The following is a 20,175-nucleotide window of genomic DNA, read 5'->3' on the forward strand; positions in this document are numbered from 1 at the left end:
GTTATTTACTTGTTATTCGCTGTATGTGATTGCTTGGGAGGAATCTAAGGATGGTATTTAGCACACAACGCTGTGAAACTGTAAACTTCTGTTATTTTACTTTAGGGAGAAATTCAAGCTAACAGTTCACAGAGCTCCTGAACCCAATGGGAAGAGTCAAATATCAAACATGCCTTAAAGAGAATGCTACTGCATTCTGTCTATTTACAAAACCAACACATGTAGCTGGCGAATGCCAGCTCAGCTGCTGAGCAAACAGATCAATAGCAAGTGCCAAGTTTCCCCACACAGTCCTGGCTTTGTGCAGGAAGCAGACTGTTGCAGCCATAGCTTCCCTTTTCCTGCAGGAACTTTTCTGGCAACTCTATTAATCCACACTCAGACATTTGATATTTGAATCGGGAATCTTTTACGTTTTAATACACAATAAGGCTAAGACTTAAAATATAAAAGCTAACACTCAACTGGAAGCAACAATGACAGGTGGACACCGGGGATCAGAAACATGCTGCCCGGTCCCAAACAGCAGCTCCGCTCTGGCTGGCGGTGCTGAGTCAGAGCATGCCTGGAGCACCTGCCATCAATTTCAGCTCTGGGTTCTCCAGGAAGTGGCTGCAAATCATTGTCTGCAGAGTGTCACTCTGCTGTGTCAGTCCAAATTGCTCCCAATGGTTTCTGTGTTTCTCTATTAAGGCCTCTGGGGCTTTGAGGAGTGGCAGTTGGCCATGTAAATGCTAAGTGGTTTCTTCCTTAAAACTCTCAGTCAGCATCTTACAAACAAGTACAAAAACAGCAGTAAGAACTTCCAGGACATACCTTAGTCTGAAAGAAGCAGCCTAGTAGGACACCAGCTTACCTGCACAACCCACAGTGGTTTGGTCCAAATCTCTGTCCACACTGAGAGACGTGCACGCAGCAGGTGCGCAGAAAGGAAGTTGTACGTACAAGTTTCAAACTAACTTTCACATTTAAAATTGTTTCTAAGAACCACATGTATATAAATATTTATAAACAGCAGCACTACGCAGAAAACAACCTCCAACCCCAGTCATACATACAAACCTCTTCCTGAGAAGGAAGGATCCCAGTAGTTTCACCTGTGCTTCCCTGTTTGGAGGTGTGGAATTCGTCATTAGGCTTCTACACTTCTCCTTCCTCTAACTCTGCATTGATATTTTCACAGGATACACTTCCAGTGTCCATGTGCCCTCACCTCTACACCTTCATGTGGGGATCCTGCTGCCTGGGACTCAAATGATCTCTTCAAACTGTGAATATTGTATCCTGTACTTCACTTGAGCACTGAAACGTCTTCACCAGCACTGTGGAGCATGCTCTTGCAAGAACCCTGCTTTCCTACTAGAGGAAGCAGGTGAACTACTTTTGGGAATGTTTCGACTTTTTCTCCTATTTTCACCTTATTCTTTCTCTTCTTTGTTCCATATACAACTGGAACAGGACTCAAGGTGGTAAGAACTGACCTGGTTGTACTGTCAGGCCATAACATGCCTGGTAAGCATCTCACAGCATCTGGAAACAACATCTAGGAACAATATGAATACAAATAGGAAAAGTCTTTTCCTTCCTAGTCCTGAATGGCAACAGAACTAACCTCAAAGCAGTTCCTGAAGTAAGCTGTACTCATACCTTCACTGCTTCAGCATTTAAAACAAACAAACAACCCCCCATATCTATAGCCTAAATACATGTACTTGGGTCACACAGAAAATAAAGTAACCAGTGTCAAAAAATGTGGGACCTCTGCTGTAATCTGCTAATGCTAAAAGTTGTTTGGCAGGTTAATTTTCCTTTTCCTGCTTGCAATGAGCAGCTCAAATCCAGTCAAAGTAGTTGGTCACTGATGGACTAGATTTTCATTCCTTCCAGGTACTGTAACAAGAGGTGCAAAGATTATTAAGATCTTTAAGGCCAAAAAGGAGCATATGTGTTGTTAAAACAAAGGAAAACCAGTGGGATTAATCACACAGAAGAAAATTACCTTGGCTGTATCAAATAGTTATCACTACCGAGAACTACCATATAAAGTATGGCCACAAGATGGCCCTACAAGTTCTCCTAATCTTCCCAATAATACTCTACAAAGGTCAGGGATGTGGTGTTCAAACACTATATAGCTAACATCACAGTGATCACTTGCCATTAACACTTCAGAGGCAGCACAGGGTAAGAAAGACTAAATCTAGTGTGAGTGGAACACAAGTAGATTTTGTTCCGCATGTTCAGAACTAGCTCCAGTGTGGTATTCATTTCTAAGGAGAACATCAGATTTTCATGTGGTTTTATATTCCGGTTCAAATTATAATTCCAGTTAGATTGCAATAAATGTGGAAGTCTCTTCCTGGATCCTAGCAAACCAGCTGGCTGCTTCTGTCCCGTTCAGCAAGAGTTTGATCCCAAGCAAGTTTTTCAAAACGGCTGCTTGTAGAAGACTGGAGTTTTTACAAGATGGGAAGTGCAGAAACTCCTTCTTCTAGAGTTCAGTGGTGAGTAAACATTTCGTCCTTATTGTAGAATCCTCAGTGACGGGGCTAAAAGAGAAAAATGAGGCTCTGTGGATACATTCCTACAAAAATCCCTTCCATAAGGGATTTAAAAAGCAAAAGATATTGCTGGGAGCAAAACTAAGAGATGAGTATAGTTCATAAGAGTATTAATACCTGTTCCTTCATAATCTAACAAAACCAATGTATAAACCTTTCCAATGGACAACCAGAAGGGCAAACCAAACCAAGTTCCAGTAGTGCAGTAAGTAGCATCATTGCCATCCACATCCTGCCCACTGAAGCTTTCCCTTTCTTCAGGGATTCACTGAAAGACCTGGTCATCACTGCTAACTACAGCTATTGAAATGGAAGTAGAAAGAGCACATACATTCTCCACATGCATACTTCTGATGTGAATGCTGGGAACTTACCTTGCAAGGACTTCAGGTGTCTGCTGGGATGGTGGTTGTCCAGCTGATGGCAACAGAGCCTCTGTGCTGCCTTCCATTGCTTTCAGAGCTAAGGCAACATCATTTCCCAAAGGCCCATTGGAAATCAGTCCAGTCTGAATTGGGGAGAAAGAAACAGGAAACCATAATAAAAACCTGCTAGCACACGACATAATAATTATTCAGTATGGTTATTTACAACAGAAAACTAAGATTCATCAAGTTCTAGGGTGGGCATCACTAAATGCAAGTGCTTCAAGAAAATTCACGACATTTACCTGTAATGTAAACAAAGCAAAAGCGGAGTTTAAGTATTAATAGGATATCTCAGTATCAACCTGGATTGGTTTGCTTCAGCTTTGGGCTGCTGCGTTTGATGAAAAAAGAAAGCATGGGCTTTCAAATTAACACAAATTATTGTATTTTATTCAAGGTCCCATTTTTTAATCATGACAAAAACTTTCTCTTTTTAAATTTGCCACTTCAATGCTTCATATCAAATTGTTAAGGAATGGTTCAATAACTCACTGGCACTATCCACTTTGGTGTTATCGTGGGCTGGGGAGACACCTACAGAAAACAAACAAAAGCTCATTAGAACAGGATGGAAGTAACAGAGAACATTCCTGAAATAATAATGCCTGCCTAAAACAATATCAGATATTTGTAAATCACCAGTCAGAATCTGCTACCCTATAGAAAAGATCTTTGAACCATGCTAGTGATTAGCTATAGGTGAAGTGACTTCATACAAAAAGGTAATTCACATCCACGCAGCATATGGCTAACACCTGCTCACTCACAGAAACTCACTGAAAACAGTTTCAGCATAGAGCTCCCTTCAAAAAGGCAACTGAACCCATTATTATTTTCTGCTTTGAGGACACAGTTAACTGAAAGTACACTTCTGTGAACAGTTTATGGTCCTACTCCTTCCCTTTTTCTTCAGTGCCCACAGTATAGCTCATTTTTCCCCAGTGCATTTTTTTTAATTTATTTCAATATAGAAGCATTTATTTGTATTAAAAGCTTTGTATTAAGAAGTTATTTGCATTAAAATATTTGTCAATTTTTTATATATATGCACATGTAAATATATTGTGTGTGTATGTATATAACGTGTGCATATATAGCTGCACAGCCATATACATATAAGGTACTCTATATATCTAGAAGTCTGATAAAGCAGGCTGGCACTTGCATCATACGAAAATAAGACTAAAGGCTGTTGTAACACAGATACAAGGTAACTCCTGAAAACAATTCAGGTTGCTTCACTTCCCTTACGAACTTATACAGCCTTACACCATCCACCCTAAAAGGCAGGTGACACATGCAGTGACCCAGGTGAACCACCACTTCAGTCCACTGCAGCAGGTCCAAGCCTGGTGGACAGATACTAAAGCCAGAACAGAGTTTATGAGTAAAAACCATTTTATGTGGGAGGGAAGAAGTTTGGTTTTGAAATACATTTACCCGAGGTGTGGCTTCTGTAAAGTCAATTAGATTCTCTGTCAGTGATGTTAAGGAAACGTCCTGGTCATCTGGAGTGCTCTATGGAATAAATCAGTTTTGAATTGAATTCCCAATAGTAAATAGATAGGTTTGCTGAATACTCTAGTGGCTTCCTGCATTATGCACTGGTGTCCTTATTGAACACTGCCATTCACCAGGCCTGTTTTCTCCAATCTTGTCGTGTGATTTTTTTTTTTAATGATCTTTTATTTCACTTTTCCTCCATAATATGCTGAAAGTAATGTCATTGCCATGTAAGCTGTTAAACTGCCCTTTTTTCCTGTGCAAAGATGAAGTATTGCACCATTTGACCAAAAAGGTCAGTGAGGTCTGCAAGGTGAGTATCTGAACTCAGAAGATGAAGGTGATTAATTATTCAGTGGAATAAATTACATAATACTGGTTTAAAGAGATGACAGATAAAGGGTGTGTTGCTTTAGTTTTCCAGATTAACCCTTCCGCCTGCTGAAATAATAGCCAAGTCCAATTTGGGCTCACCTTTTGTTTTGGAAAGGGACAAACAAAAGTTGATCCCTTAGCGCTGCACAGATTGTTATGTGTGTTTCACAGAGTCCGTTTATAGAAAAAAAAAAAAAAAAAAAAGACTACCTTACCCTTAAGGCAACCAAAATACAGCAACTGAACATTTCAATTTAAACCTTTCCCTCCATGTTTTTTTTGACAGAAACTGCGTATGTCAGAATTTCATCCCTGCAGTCTCTTCCCCAGAGCACCAAATTATTGGGATATAAATGGCTCCCCAAAAGAAAAAATGAGAAGTGAGAAACATGTCCAACCAGCTTAGAAAAACAAGTGCCAGGCAAAGAACCTGACAGGAGTCATACATCCTTCAGAGCAATGTATACAGTGTCTGTCTCTGCTCCAGAAAGCAGTCTTTGGTATTCACCAGTGACTGGTATTCACTGTGTTATGACAGGCATGCAGTAAGGTCTGTTGTGGCTGCCTGAGGGCATCAGTAGCTCAGAACAGAAACCTTCCAGGCTGACAGGTGGTGGTGATACCTTTGAAACAGCAGCCTCCTCATCTGGAGCCAGACTAGCCGGAATCAACAACTCTTCGTGGCTAGAGGCAGCACTATCCTCATTTGATGTGTTACTGGAAGGAGAAAACAATTCTCATCAGTAGATGTAGCCAGTGTCCTATAGACCCGACAGTATCAGTACCTTCAATCTTCAGCAGCTTTTTCAGCGCTTATTTCTAATTTGTCTACACAGGACTGAAGTCTTCCCTGCTATCCTCTTATCTCCCCACTTGGAGCCAGGGGATGTCAGGTATTTCAGTCATTTCAAAAGATGAGAGAGCCAAGCTTACTGCTTGATAGCATGCTCACCCTGAGGCCTGGCCTACACTGATTAACTGTTGCAACACTACTTAAAGATGCATCTATAAACCTGTTTAGTTAGATATACCCTAACTGCTCAGCACTTTTCCTCATCTTTTCAAGCCTGTTTCATAATAAATTCTACATGGTACTCATCCCAGCAAGATTTTTCTCATGAATCACTTACAGAATGAAGGTGTTTGAGGCAGGGGTTATTTTCAGGAGCTCTTTTGGTTCTTGAAATATTGGACTGGTTGCTGGGGAGCTACTTGGTGTTTTGCCTGAGGGGAGAATGTTCCTGGTGCAATAAAAAACAAAAACAAACAGAAAGGTACTTTTTCACTGAAAGCTCTTCACTTGCTACAGCACAGTTTTGAAATTGCTAGATGCACATTTTATTCAATATATTGCCTTGTGTTCTTTGAAGTCTGATACATGCTTATGTTCATAAAAGGTCAAGATATTACATAGTTACGATAAGCAACACTTATTTTTTCATTGCCTGAAATTTAGCTAAAATAATGATCATATGAGATTCAGTAATTCACAGGAATCAGCTGTGACAGATTTCTGTACACAGATTTTTATCTCCATTGAAAAACAGCTACCGTAAATAGATACTTCCCCACTCCTCACACTGAAGTTGTTTGTGTCAGAAATAACTGCAGTGGTCAAGGCTGCCGGTGGAACAATGTTTATTAAACTGAAGTATGGGAGAAAAAAGTAAGATTATTTGGTTTACCTTGTACATGTCAAAGCTTTGCAAATGTAGTTTTTGCTGGCTTTCATTTTAGAAACACTTCATGCTTACCAGGTTAAACTACACTATGACAAGGTAAAATGCAATGATCACTGAGTTACTGCAAAATCACATGGAACACTGAGACTCCAGAACTCCAGGTTCTCAGTGCTGTACTTGGATAACTAGATTGCACTTTTCTTCCAAATCTATACAGTACCTGGCAGCAGCATCCTGAATAATGGAATTCTTGGTACCTGCCAGGTTGTCTTCTCTCACAGCCTAAGAGAAAAAAACAACAAAAATACGCATTTCTAATACCTGTTCCCATTTCTCATACCAGTTCAGAGATTCAGAAAAAAGCCAAGAGTCTCCCTCCCAGCATGAAACTGTGATGTTTACTTACTGCTCAAAGACTTAAAACATCAATTCAGTGTGAAAACTTCAGTGTAGATAATTCATTAATGTAACCAAAAAAAAAAAAGCCATTATTTGCTACAAAATTTACTAGAACATGCTAGAAGCATAGCCTTATTCACTGAATTGTAGAATATTTTTTGATTAGAAGGGATCCTTTGGATGTTATCTGGTTCAATCGCCACTCAAATTGAGGCCAAATGTAAAGGTCGATTAGTTTGTTCAAGGCCTTACCCAGCTACATTTTAAGTGTTAACAGGGACTGCAATTCCTCCCTGGGCAAGCCATTCCAGCACTGGACCACTGTGAAGAAAGGCTCTCTTACTCTGCCACTCTTTGGTCCTCAGCTCCTGGAGCACCCTTATTTGCAAAGCACCTTCTTCAATACCAGGCAATTGCAGAGTCAAACAGTGAAAAAGGGCATCTTCTGAACATTATTAATGGTACCCCTCTCACAACCAGTTCTAAAAAGAAAAAATATTTGAGAACATTGTAGTCCTTATCACTAGAGTATTTACCTTGTGACCTGCTTCTGCCTGGGCCTTCAGGATATTGCTTTTCATATCTGCTGGAAGCCATGCTGCTGCTGCTACTGGGCTCTCAATTGCATTGTTAAGACATTTATCTGTCAGCTTTACCACTTCATCCTGGACATGAAAAAGCCTTTGTTAGAAGCAGTTCCCACATGAAGATCCTGGACTGGAATTTATTAATAACAACAAGGCTCCAAGTGAGAGGAAAAGCAATGGTTATACTGAAATGAAAAATAATCTCCTCATTTCAAAACTTAGTTGGAAAATCAGAGCAAAACAAAGCAGGAAAAAGCACAATGCTTAAAAGTAGAGATGCCAAAAGCTGTGCTAAAAATACAGTGTGGAAGAACTGAGCAGCAGTGGACCCTCAAAATGTAGCAGCTTACTGATCTGAGATCAATACAGCAGCCATCGTATTATATTGTTATAGCCTAACTGTAAATTGATAATTCATTTTCAAAACCAAGTTGGGAAGATTTTTACCTTAAAATCTGCTTATAAATTAGGACAACGCTTTAATGTGCTATTAGCTCCCTCTCCCATCGCTAATTATATCAGAATAAATTGGCAGGCAGATACTTTAGGAGGACAATTAAAAACGAGATACCTTTTCAATAGAGAATATTGCATTATGTGAATTGCATTTCTTAATTATAAAATGTTAATTAAGCATTCAATCTACTAATTGCTATTTGATTAGTGACAGAAGTTAATTAACTGAGTGGAAACTAAACCTTGTGACCTTTCTTCTCAGGGTATGACTCAGCAGGGGGAGACAGAGCCCTGCTCTCCTCACCATATGCCACTCGCTGGCTGAGGCTGCTCCACCAGCAGCTCCTGCAGCATGCACTGCAGCAGGCACCAGCCTGCTACTTGCATGAAATGCAGCGTGTCCAGAAGGAATGAGTCCCATTGCATAGAGTGCAGGGCAGAAGTTAAAAATAGAAGGTGAAGAATACCTGTTCCTCACACAGATCTCTATCCACTTTTCACTTTTTTTTTTTTTTTTAATTAAGTGGAAATAGGAAATAGAATGTCTAGATTCCAGTATTTAGGGAGGAGAAAAACATTTCCCCTTCTTGTCTCCCTCTAAACTACCTTTTACTCATTTTACAGAAACTGCTGGAATTGGCAAAAGCCTGGAATAATTAAAATTGAATTATTAGGATCCATACGGTCAAGGTACTGTGATGAATCCTTACACTGGACAGAATTTCTAAGGCACTGTTCCAGTACCAATGAAATAGTAAATTTGATTGTTTTAACTGAGAACACATCAGCATACGGATGCTTTAAGCACCATTTTGTGGTTCCTCTCACTTTCCTCCATCTGAACAACCAATTTAATTGGGCCATGCTAGTCTATTAGCAATTACATTCCCAACTTTTGAAAAGGTTTGTATTATTAAGATCTATTTTAATGTATTCAAAAATATAAGTTCCATATCACCACAGCAATATCTCCATCAATACTAAAGATACATTTTTTTCAGTCATTTCAATTTTGTGCTTAAAAAAGGCAATGGTGTTTTGCCATTTTACAGAAAGAGCTTGAAGTTAGAAGGAAAAGCAATTGACACATGATAAGATGGCCTCAAGAGGTCTGATTTACAAGACACTGAGTTATCCACGTAGAACAGTAAAGCTGCTAGAGCTTGTCAATATCCTAGCTCATTATGAATTTCTATTGTTTCCATGTACTAGGCAAACTATATTTGTACTTTAGCTTCATGTTTTGACTGCAGGATAAGTCCACTTCAGAAACTGATGAAAGCAGAGAGCTCAGTGTATTTAAGAACTTTGTGTTCCCTTTTGTCAGATCTGGTCACTGTATTAGGGAAAGCTTGGAAACAACAAAGTTGTATTCTTCCATCCAGCAGATTTTGGCAGAGAGCAGCTGTGAAGAATGAAGCCATTCATTCCACACTTCCCAGTTCTCATTCTAGAAAGATTTCTCCCTCTCTAAAAGGGCACAGATACAGTATAAATATTTCCTTATCAAATAAATCAGTCAGGAGTGTCTGCATGTATAGAATTATGTAAAGATGATGCTGGCAAGCCATCTTTGACCCCTGACAAAAAAGTTCAAGATTTTTAATGAACAGAGCTGGAGTGAGCAGTTCATTGGCATTTGATTGCGTCACGAAATTCAAGATGCAGCTCTGCTTTCAGAAGCAGAAAACTAATGCTTTCCCTTTGATGCACTTCACCAACCCTTTTGTGTACTGCAACTGTTTCTACATAGGTCGGTATCTTATGCACTGGTAAAACTTAAGGGAGATGAACAATGCTGAAATTTGTAATTATGCACTGCCAGAGAGAACACTTAACACTGCATTCATCTGAAGTAACAGCAAACTCCAGGATCTAAGCACACTGCAAGGTTTTAGTTGGTGCATTCCAGCCAACTGTGATGCATTGTCCCATTTTTTCCAGGCAGAAGATGCCATAAACACCTCTTTTTATGAGTAGGTTAACAGTGGAACTAGGTGCAGGACAGCCAATACACACATTATGTAAAAAATAAAGAAAGAATAATAATAAAAACACAACAAACAAAACCCAACCATGTACAGAAATTAAAAAATACATATATAAATTAAGCAGACTTCAAAGTCAGGGAAATAAGGCATTTTCAATAGTTGTTCTTAGGTCACTCTTTCAGGACACACTTCCAAATCATTAGCCTTTACCTCTAGTCGCAGCTGGGAGATGCTCATTTGGCACTACCATAACCTACTTGCCTTTGCAGTTTGAAGCACACAGAGACAGTCTCTAATCTGCCTACCTTTTTAAACAAACACTCTCGAGTCACCTCTTGATAAATTACATCATAGGGGCTGAAAAGTTGTTAAATCTTTTCTACCTGAAGAAAATCACTTATGATATGCCCTTTTAAATTTTCATAAAACAATTTAAACTTCCTTCCTGAAAGCTGCTAAGTCTTTGTTTTCCAAAGAAAGAATCAAATTGCATACTGTTCATCCATACACCTCCTATTTCTCACAGTTAAGCAAATGTTCTTGCTCTCTCATCAGGGTCTTATCACCCCAGCATCTGTAACCTTTATTATCCAAAGTTATTCGGCACCTCACATGGCAGCTGGATAACTGTGAATGTGCTGGATTGGCATCTGCTTGTTAGATTAGCTTGTTACAGGAATCTTATCTCGCTTACTATATTGCAGCTATGATTTAAAAAGCACTAATACAATTTTGCTCCATTCTCTCCGTTTAACCTCCTAGATGTTGTTGTTGTTTTTTTTTTCTCTCAGTTTGAACTCAAATGGAGCTCAACAGGAGAAAATATTCTGCAATAAGCGGTATTCTTTGCTGTAGTTTATGCAGAGGCAGTGTTTTGGCATAACAGGACCTACGGGCTGCTGACTAATCTTCTTAGAGACTCTGTAATCTTTGTAATGCAGTCACCAAGCAGAAAGGTACACAAGGCACCCCTGACATCAGTCCTTAAAGGGGACTTGAGCACAACAGCCTGCAGCAAAAAGTACACCAAAACACCAGCCTTTTCTCACATCAGGGGGGCAAGCAAGTGCCTAGGAACAGGCTTACCCCAGCACACACTGCTAGAAAACCCTCTCAGAACCTGTTTTATTTTATCATTGCTGGAATAAGTCACACCAACTTCACCAAAAGGCAGATGAATCCTCAGGCCTCCCCCAAACAGTAGGGTATTGCAAACAGACTTAGTATTGCAGATTGCTTTACTCTCTCTGCTTGTTCAAAATGCAATAAAGCATCTAAAGTTTTAATGTAGGAGAAGCAGATTAAGTTGTCCTTTTTTTTTTTCTTTTTTAACACGATTTATTCACAGTCAAGCCTGGAGGGAAAACTAAATCCCAGTTTTTTTAAATCCAGAATCTGATCTGTTCAATTTAAGTACTTTTTAATATGCTAGAGTTTTAGAAACCATAGTCGCATGCCCTGGCTTTACTGCAAAGCTAAGCATGTCAGACAACTGGACCCATACAGGACAATCAGCGAATTTATCAAAATTCTCTGCTGCTGTAAGGGAGGACCCTGCGTTCTCCGACCCTTCTGGTTAACATTACTCATTTTCATTACAGCTCTTGCATTTCTTTGACACCCCCTCCTTCATGAGTCTATTTCATTCACAACTTTAGAAGAAAAAGTGAGGAGAAGGTACTAACAAAATAGTTCAAAACCAAAAAAATGTTAAAAAATAGTTTATACGTTGTCACTTCATAGATTACATTGGTTCATTAAAACATCCAACAATTACTGTAGGCGACATAGGAATGAGGGTAGCCAGGGAAGGAAAATCAAAGAGAAGTAAGGTTAGAAGCCCCTCTCCCTGGGCACCGAGCCATCAGTGGTTCAGACGGTTCAGGGCACTGAACCATCACTCCTCTCTGTGTAAACACACATCACAACCTCCACTAACACCTCCTGAGAGCTGGTAAGAACCAGCTACTTAACAGAAAGGACCGACCAGCAGCCAACTTGCCTCAAAACAAAACATCAAAACAAAGTTCTGCAAAGGTTATGGAATGCAACTGAAAAACATTACAAAAAACACTCACCCCTTTAAAACAAGAGGATGAATGATACAACATTGTACAGTTAGCAACCTACAAGAAAAAAAAAAAAAACACACAACACAAAACAACAGAGAAACATTTGAAGTGTTCACACTTTTTGCTCACATAGATTTTAAAAAATTCCACCAGGCTGCAGTCTGCATGTGTGTGCGTTCACTTCTGCCTCATCATCTTTATCTCACTGCCCTATCATGCAGAGTTTCATATACAACAAAATATTGCTTTATTCCTCAATATTACTCACGTTCTTAAAGATCTTGCAAAAAGACCAAGTTAAGCACAAGACTTTTCAGAATTATCTGGAAAAAATTAAGTGACTCTGCCACGAAGGGTGCCCAAGTACCTGCAAGTTTATGTTTATGTTGGGCCGGTCAGCTGGCACAGGGCTGCTGCACTCTGCCTCCAGTTGTTTCAGTTTTAGCAATGCATCTTCAAATGCTGAAAAAGACAGAAATGTCAACAACTTACTAATAAGTTATCACTGTGTAGTTAACTTGCTTCTTGAGTTATTCCTGAATGCTAATCCTAAGGTTTCTGAAGTTGTGGTGAAAAAAATAATTAAAAAAATTAAAAAAAAAAAAAAAAAAAAAAAAGCAAACTGCTTGCTCAATCTTCAATTTAATTTTCATTTCTATGGTCTATATGTATTCAACTAGAACACTACCCTCCTGCATGTTCATTTATCCAGCCATCTTTACAGTGAATGAGCAAGCAGCAAGAGGTAATTGCTCAGATGGCAGCACATTACTGTATTTGTGGCTACTCAGACCCCACAGAGAACCGTGACTTTTCCCTTGTACCTCTGTTCTTGGAAATAAGATGCTTCCAACTGAAACAGGCCACAGCTGACTAACTTTGTCATCCCAACCTACGTAACCTAACATTATGTCTTAAAGATGTCTTACGCAATCCTTGAAAAGTTTGTGGCAAAAAAACTGTAATTTAGTAAAATCAAAACAAGGCAGCTCTTGAAAGCAGTGTTAAGGACAGTTCAGCAAATACAATGGCAGCAACATTAGAAAGCTCAGAGGGAAGTCTGATTCTGAAACAGGCTCTCCTTGCAAACAAGTCATTAGCATTTTGTTACAGAACTCCTGCATGCACTGCTTCATACACTAGAGAAGCTGCATTCCACTGGCAAGCAAATTTGTCCCTGTGCATGCATTTAAGGGACCTCTCTAAAACAGTTTTGGATTTTTGTATGGAAACAGCCTCATAACCATACAATCAGGTAACTTTGACCCCACACACCACAATAACAGGAAAAAAATCTGTAAGGTTGCTTACGATCAGAGTCTGTTTTTTCATTAGAAGTTTCCTTCGTCCCAGGATGAGGGCTACTAACAAATTCTTCTGACTCTCTTGTTGCCAAGCCAACAACGGGATGGCCTACAGCATCATCAACACAAGTTTCTGGCAGCTCCGTGCTGTCTAGTAAATCAACAAGAGGTACACTGCAAAGGCAGAAAGATGGGCAGATATAGGCAGAATTCTGTTACCATTCTTTCTGTAACATGAAAAAGCTTTAACCACATGCAATCTTTTTTCAAGTTGTTTTCTGGTTACCAGAAACATTCTGGAAAAACTCTTCCAGGAAACTGTTCCAAGCTTTCGGTGAGCTTACAAGGAAAACAAACAAACAAGCAAACAAAAAAAACAACGAACACTTTACATCTCTAGAAGAATTGACCTCACAGCAGAACAGGTGTACTTTGTCTGTTGCTCACATAGCAACGGAAGAAGTGAAGAAAAAGGGAGGGGAGTTTCTGTGGAAACCTCTCCGGGATTTATAAACACAGCAATTAGATTGTGAGAAAGGAAATCTTCAGGCAGTCTTGCTGAGTCCTACAGTGTGTACTCGAGCTCTTTCTGAAGGCAAAGATGCACTGTGGCACGTTATTTCTAATTCTCATACTGCAAGCTGACTCCAATTGTTTTAAGAAACAAGATAGTTATCAGCTAGTAAATGTGCTTTTTGGAACAAATACTTGAAGTGTTTTGTTGTTGCTGTGTGTTTTTTTTTGTTTTGTTTTTTAGCAGACTCAAGGTACATTTCTGCATTTTTACTTGAGAAAAAAAGGCATGCAGGAGGGAAGCTGATACTCTTCACAAAAAGTTATTAATTTGTGCAGCACTTCGTGCAACCGTTGGACAAAGGATAGAAGGGTCCATGGCAGAGGGCTGCATCGATGCCATGTTATGGTTACACATATCTATAACTAGTTTCAGTTTTGCTAACTTGGGCAGAGATTTGAATGAAAACTTAGCAGTCACAGTATTTTGGGCGAACCAAAGCATGCACTCCATACTCTCTTAGGATCACTTGCCTTCACCTCCTTTGCTTTCTAATGGAAACGTCTCCTTTTGTCTTACCATCTGTATTTACAATAAAAATAGCAAACCCAAACCAAACCAAAAAAAAAAAAAGAAAAGAAACAAAAGTTGCATTATGATGCTTTTGTTGTGCAAACAGCCGGGAATCTCATCCATCTCTTGGAAGCTGAGGAAAGCTATGTTAACAGCAAACTATCAAATACAGACACAACAGCTGCTGCAGAATACAATGGTTAACCAGACAACCTGTGTATACAACCACAGTTTGATTGCCACCCCTTTCGACCAAGGATCACATTTACATACAACATGGTTGAAATACTGACTTAAGAAGAAAATTGCTCTTGTATCGCTTTTGACAGTTCTGTCCCAAAGATGGGAACAATGAAACCAAGCAAGTACCCACCCCAGCAGAACTTACCCTTATGCACGGACAGAGACACCTCCTACTTTAGTGTTTAGACCAGCTTCTCACTAATGGGTTAATGCCCCTTTTCTCCCTCCAGCCCCTGGAATTTGGAAGCAGTCCAATGTTGTCACTAGAGGCTCCAGGAAAAAAACCTCCCTTCAGCTCAAGCACCCAAAAGAATCCTAGTTAAATCCAATGTTAAATATATACCTCTGTAACAGATCACGCAATGCCACTGTTTAAGTGCTAATAATGTGCGAATCGTCTTAAGACAATTAATTGTTGTGAGGTAAACTGAGGTCACTTGCTCAATTCTCTAGGCATTGGAATGAGAAGCTGCTAGCAAAGCAAATAATAGGAAAATTTCAATCTACTGTATAGCCTCTGTGTGCACCGCTAATGGGAAGTAGCAAGCAGCAGCCTTGCAAGGGATACAGAGAATTTCAATTATCAGAATTGGGTAATGGGCAGGAATAGACGCTCTTCCAATTAAGGCAGCAAAGGGAGACGGAATTCTGCATCTTACCATAAGAGAGGGTAACTACTATGCATGGAAGGGAAAATGTTTTCTAACCTTCACAAGGCCAACATTTTTCTTCCCGTTTTCTGACAGATTTCTGTAAATAGTCACCCGAATGTTCAATATGACAACCATCATCACCAGATGTTCCGAGTTTGCCTGCAGCACACTTGCAGGTACTGAGGCCATGACGTGCTGAAAGAACTATGTACATATAAGCCCCTATAAACTCCATCTAAGGGAGCTGATGTAGCATCAGTATCATTCTTCATACTGTAATCTTCTTGTGCTTTCCTGAGTATTGCAGCACAATGGAGAGAAACTGAGTAAAAAATTAAATTTATCTTCATTAGAAAATAGCTAGAATAATTATACTATCTTTTTTTTTTTCACCCTAATGACAACTGCAGTAAAATTTACTAGACAGATATGAGAATTGATTCAAAAACTTGCCTACTAGAGATACAGGCAGTCTTGAAAACTGATGAAATATTCAAATGGAAAATTCAGTAAGTTCAGAGCTGCTCCAAAAGTAGAATATTTGTATTTAGGCAACAGAAATTTGTAGAGAAACTTACTGCCATTTGTGCTGTGGGATGGAGGACTGGCTGAGGTAGCAAGGGCAGGACATGGGGGAGCCACTGCAGCTTCATCACTGCATCACAGTGAGGCCTCAGGGAAACTGAATGAACTTTAGGCAGACTAGAGAGAAGCCTTCCAAAGCCAAGATTCAAACAGGAGCCGTTTTACCTGCTGAAATAGCTACTCGGCCACCCTAAGATAGGCAATCACAAAAGGCAAGTCATACCATGGACACCCTCAGCCACTGGAATTTGCAGGCACAAAGGACAAGTTCAAAGAGCAATAAACTGTTTGAGGCCCCCCAGATTCTTCATCCTCTTCAGAGGGTCAGCAGGAAATGGCCAGACTATGTATGTAAGCACAAGATACTATTTTTATCACTTCACAGAATTTCTGACTTGTCTTACAAAATACTAATAAAACAGTCATGCCAGTTATGAGGGAAATAGTAAAAGGCTTACCACATAAAGTACAACTTCTACAGCAGTAAGTATGTAGTACTCAAGAGTGAAATATAGCTTTCAACATATCCCTATTTACTCACACACTAAAGGATATTTGAACTTCGCATAGTAACAAGTGCCAGGCATGATTGTCTTCAGAATCAATGTCTACCAGGTATTTCAGGAAACATTCAATGAGAAAAACTGATAAAAGATACCAGCAGTTTCAGCCATACAAACAGTTATGAACATAGGAATTTTCTTTCCCTTATCAAAAATGCAGAATATTCAGGGGAAAAAAATAATTTACCTTTTGTAGTGAGGAAAACAGAAGGAAAAATCCTAGGGATGTGTGATTCAGATTTCAGTCAAGCAGGGTTATAAACTCTAAGATTTTTATGTTCTCCCATTTGTTTGAAGAATGACAAGATCAGGAATCCTCTTAAGTAATAGAAGAATAAGAAGAGTCCTACCCATTCGTTTATCATTCTGTGGGATTTTGGAATATATAGATATCATAATATATGCGAGCCAATAACTACAGGAAATAGGAAAAAACACCCTTATAAGAAGTTGCTGGCTGCAGAAGCCTTATAGGTACTAAGCAGAGATCTGTCATTACTACACTGTTTAGAAATACACCTGTACACTTCCTGAATGCTATTCCTAGTGCACATGACCTGTCCTTTTAAAAAGGCAGCTAAATATTGTAGGCATCAATATGTGCTACTTTGGTACAACTTCTCATTTTGCTGCTGAGAGCTGTCACTGTAGTAGAAACCAGGATAGTTCTTCCAAAGTCAATGAAGTTACCCTAAAACAAGTCCAGCAAAGAGCAAAATTGATTCTCACAGTGTATGGAAGATTCAAAGGCAGATGGGAAAAGCATGCAACTTATATCAATAATAAGTTGGATAAGAAGGATATATGCTATCTGTGGTAGCTACACTCTAATTCACCAATTCTTCTCTGATAGCTGAGTCATTGTCCAGGACCTGCAGTGGCCTCACCATCATGTTCACATTAAGCACATCTGAACACAGAACTCTGCAGTAGAACAGCAACCTGATTTTTTGCACATTTGATTATTGCAAATTAAAAGTAGCTAATTTCAGAAGACATATGAAAACACAGTGTTCAATGGTAAAGACAGTCCTTCATGTTATTAAAGGCCTACAAGTGTACTGATGAGCCACCAAGCTGGAGTCTTCACCTTTGACTTAACAATTAACCTCATGAATCATATGGCAGGACTGGTGTGTGTCATGAAATAGTTCTGTTTCATTTTGTCTGGAGCACAGCAGCAAGAATGAAAGAAAAATTTCTGGAGAGCAAATAAGACGTTCCCTAGGAGGGGGACCCTCCTCCAAAATATCACTCTTTGCCTTTTCAGGAGTTCTGATAATTTTATTCTTAAAAAAAATTAAAATATTCTATCCCATTCCATTACTAAACAATATTTTTTTAGATAAGGACTTGTTTAAAAAATTATTTTTCAGATCAACCACCTACCTTAGATATTTTTAAATAATCATGGTACAAAAGGAGGGGCAGTTACATCCTCTATTCTTTTAAGATTTTTGAAACCACACTAAGATCCACTGGTTGCACATGCAGTTTTGTTACCAACGTGACTTCCTGCATGGCTCCCAGAGATAAAAGCAGCTAAAAACCTTACAATCATTCAGAAAAATCTTAGCACAATTAAAAAGTAATATATACTCTATTTAAAGTAATTGTGACGGGTAGCTTGTCTATATGTTATTTTGTCTTTAAAGACTAAATACCAACAGCATAATATGCAGAGCCTTTGTAACACAAGCTTTTTTCCCCCCTAGTCATCTCCGGGTCCGTTGTCCTTATCTTTTGAGACAGCTCAAAATGCAATTTTCCAGCCTCTGCTACAAAGCAGCCTCAAGCTCCCGAGAGGCCCGCGCGTCTCACAGGCTGGTCATGGTGGTTTGGACAGCATAGGTGACAGCACCGCTACGAACTCCTGCATTCTTCACATTGCGCTCATGAACAAAAGCAGAGTACTGTCCGTCTGCAGCGGGGGTCCTCGGCGGGGCCCGTGCCTTCCACAGGCTTCCACCACGTTGGCAGGGGTCGGCAGCATCAAGGGGCCTGGATTATTGGGGAGCGGGAGGGGGCACAATTAGTAATTAGGTGGGCATGAGAGGGTGGGGGAACAGCAAAGCAAAAGTAAAGACAGCATGAGCGGTGGGAGAAGACAAGGAAAAATGACATTGCTGGCAGGTAAATATCTGAGGACAGAGGCATGCGAATATATATGTACAGTAAGGCAGTGTCAAATAAACCCCTTTACTGCTCTGTATCATGCATATTCTTCTGAAATTAGAAGTTAAGCTATCTCACACTTACACTGTCTACACTTACAGAAATGAAAAGCATTCCGTATTGCAAAGCACTTTGCAAAACTGAGCAAGACCCATGCGTTGCAGATGGAAGAAAACCGCGAGGTGGAGGAACAGACCTCCCAGGCATACAGTGCACTGCAGTTTCAGGATGCTGAAAGGGTTTTTAAGCAGCAGGTCTAAGCGCACAATTGGAACAAGCATCTATAAGCAACACTAATTTTTCAAAGTCATTTGAAAACATAGATTTTAATGCAATTTTTTTTTTTTTTTTTTAAGAATGAAATAGAAATTGAGAGAAATGAGTGTTACTGTGCAGGAGCAAACAGTGCAGCGTACATAAGTCATTCAGCATTTAGTTTGCTAAGGGACTAACTCTTAGGCACTTAGTCAGGGACTAACTAAGGGACTAACGAAGTAGCTGACTGCAGTTATGCTTAACTAACAAACTTAGTTGGAAGACCACCATTTTAGAAAAGGTTACAACACAAGGAGCTTGCTTTCTAATTTTGCATGTGGTTCATAAATGCTACATTTCAAATTCATAAAATCAAAATCCTGTGCTATGCACAGGTACGGTTAAATACTTCAACAGTTGGAACAAAGCTCTTCAAAAGCTAGAAAAAGGAGCAGGAGAGAACACTCATCACTTTAAATAGTGTTTTGAAAAATATTTATAGCTTCCTATTTAATGGCTTCTTGCACAAAAGGCATTAGGCACAAGTATCTCCAAAGCAGCAGGGATAAACATTTTACTAAAACTGTTGAATTCTAGAAGGCTTAAAAAAAAAAATGGACAAATATTTGCTAAGTGTTGATTGTGTTATCCTAGGATTCTTCACTGTAATGCTTTGAGACAGGCTGCTGCAAGTTACAGTCAGGTATCAAAAAAGTGCTTGAAAAAAGGGTGCTCTCAACCTACTCAAAAATTCGTAAAACAAACGTTTTCCTTCAGTTTAATGTAAAATTCTCTATTCAGTAATCCAGTAATATAAAATTCTCTATTCAGTAATCCAATAATAATTCTCTATTCAGTAATCTGTTGTTCAAAGGGCATCCTGAATAGTCCCTGAGTTCAAATTCCATCTTCCTGTGCTGCAAAAAGCCCAGTTTACCACTCCCAGCCCTGCCAGCCCAGCCAAGCAGGCAGCGCATAAATTGGAAGATCACATGTGCAGAGGCAGGGAAGCAGAAAAGCATGCAGGATTCACAACAGTGTTAAATGATTAATGTTCTGCGATAGTCCTCCTTTAGAAAAGAGAGGGGATTTATGTAAAGCTCACCCATGGGGAAACTCAGAGTTTTGGGTTTTGTGAAACCCTCTGAGGAAATGACCCGTGAATGCTGAAGGCTCCAATCCTCAACAGTTTGTTAAATTATTTTCCAGTTTCTCTAGCTTAAACAGTTAAATGAAAACTATAGCCACTACGAAGC

The 20,175-nt window shown here is 39.4% G+C and overlaps 1 protein-coding gene across 1 annotated transcript in view; it reads right to left on the reverse strand.

Annotated features, from left to right (window-relative positions):
* Positions 1-2,417: 2,417 nt before the first annotated feature.
* Positions 2,418-20,175, reverse strand: part of EPB41L5 (erythrocyte membrane protein band 4.1 like 5) — a 48,704-nt gene continuing 30,946 nt past the window's right edge. The window contains exons 16-25 of the mRNA XM_084289599.1: positions 13,366-13,532; positions 12,422-12,516; positions 7,485-7,613; positions 6,770-6,831; positions 5,998-6,108; positions 5,491-5,584; positions 4,430-4,507; positions 3,482-3,523; positions 2,936-3,069; positions 2,418-2,549 (exon numbers count right to left, since the gene is read on the reverse strand). Coding sequence (XP_084145725.1) covers positions 2,492-2,549; positions 2,936-3,069; positions 3,482-3,523; positions 4,430-4,507; positions 5,491-5,584; positions 5,998-6,108; positions 6,770-6,831; positions 7,485-7,613; positions 12,422-12,516; positions 13,366-13,532 — 970 coding nt within the window. The 3' untranslated portion in view covers positions 2,418-2,491. The remainder of the gene's footprint in view (positions 2,550-2,935; positions 3,070-3,481; positions 3,524-4,429; positions 4,508-5,490; positions 5,585-5,997; positions 6,109-6,769; positions 6,832-7,484; positions 7,614-12,421; positions 12,517-13,365; positions 13,533-20,175) is intronic.

This window comes from Netta rufina (genome assembly GCF_964035555.1).
Source record: "Netta rufina genome assembly, chromosome: 6".
Lineage (NCBI taxonomy): Eukaryota > Metazoa > Chordata > Aves > Anseriformes > Anatidae > Netta > Netta rufina.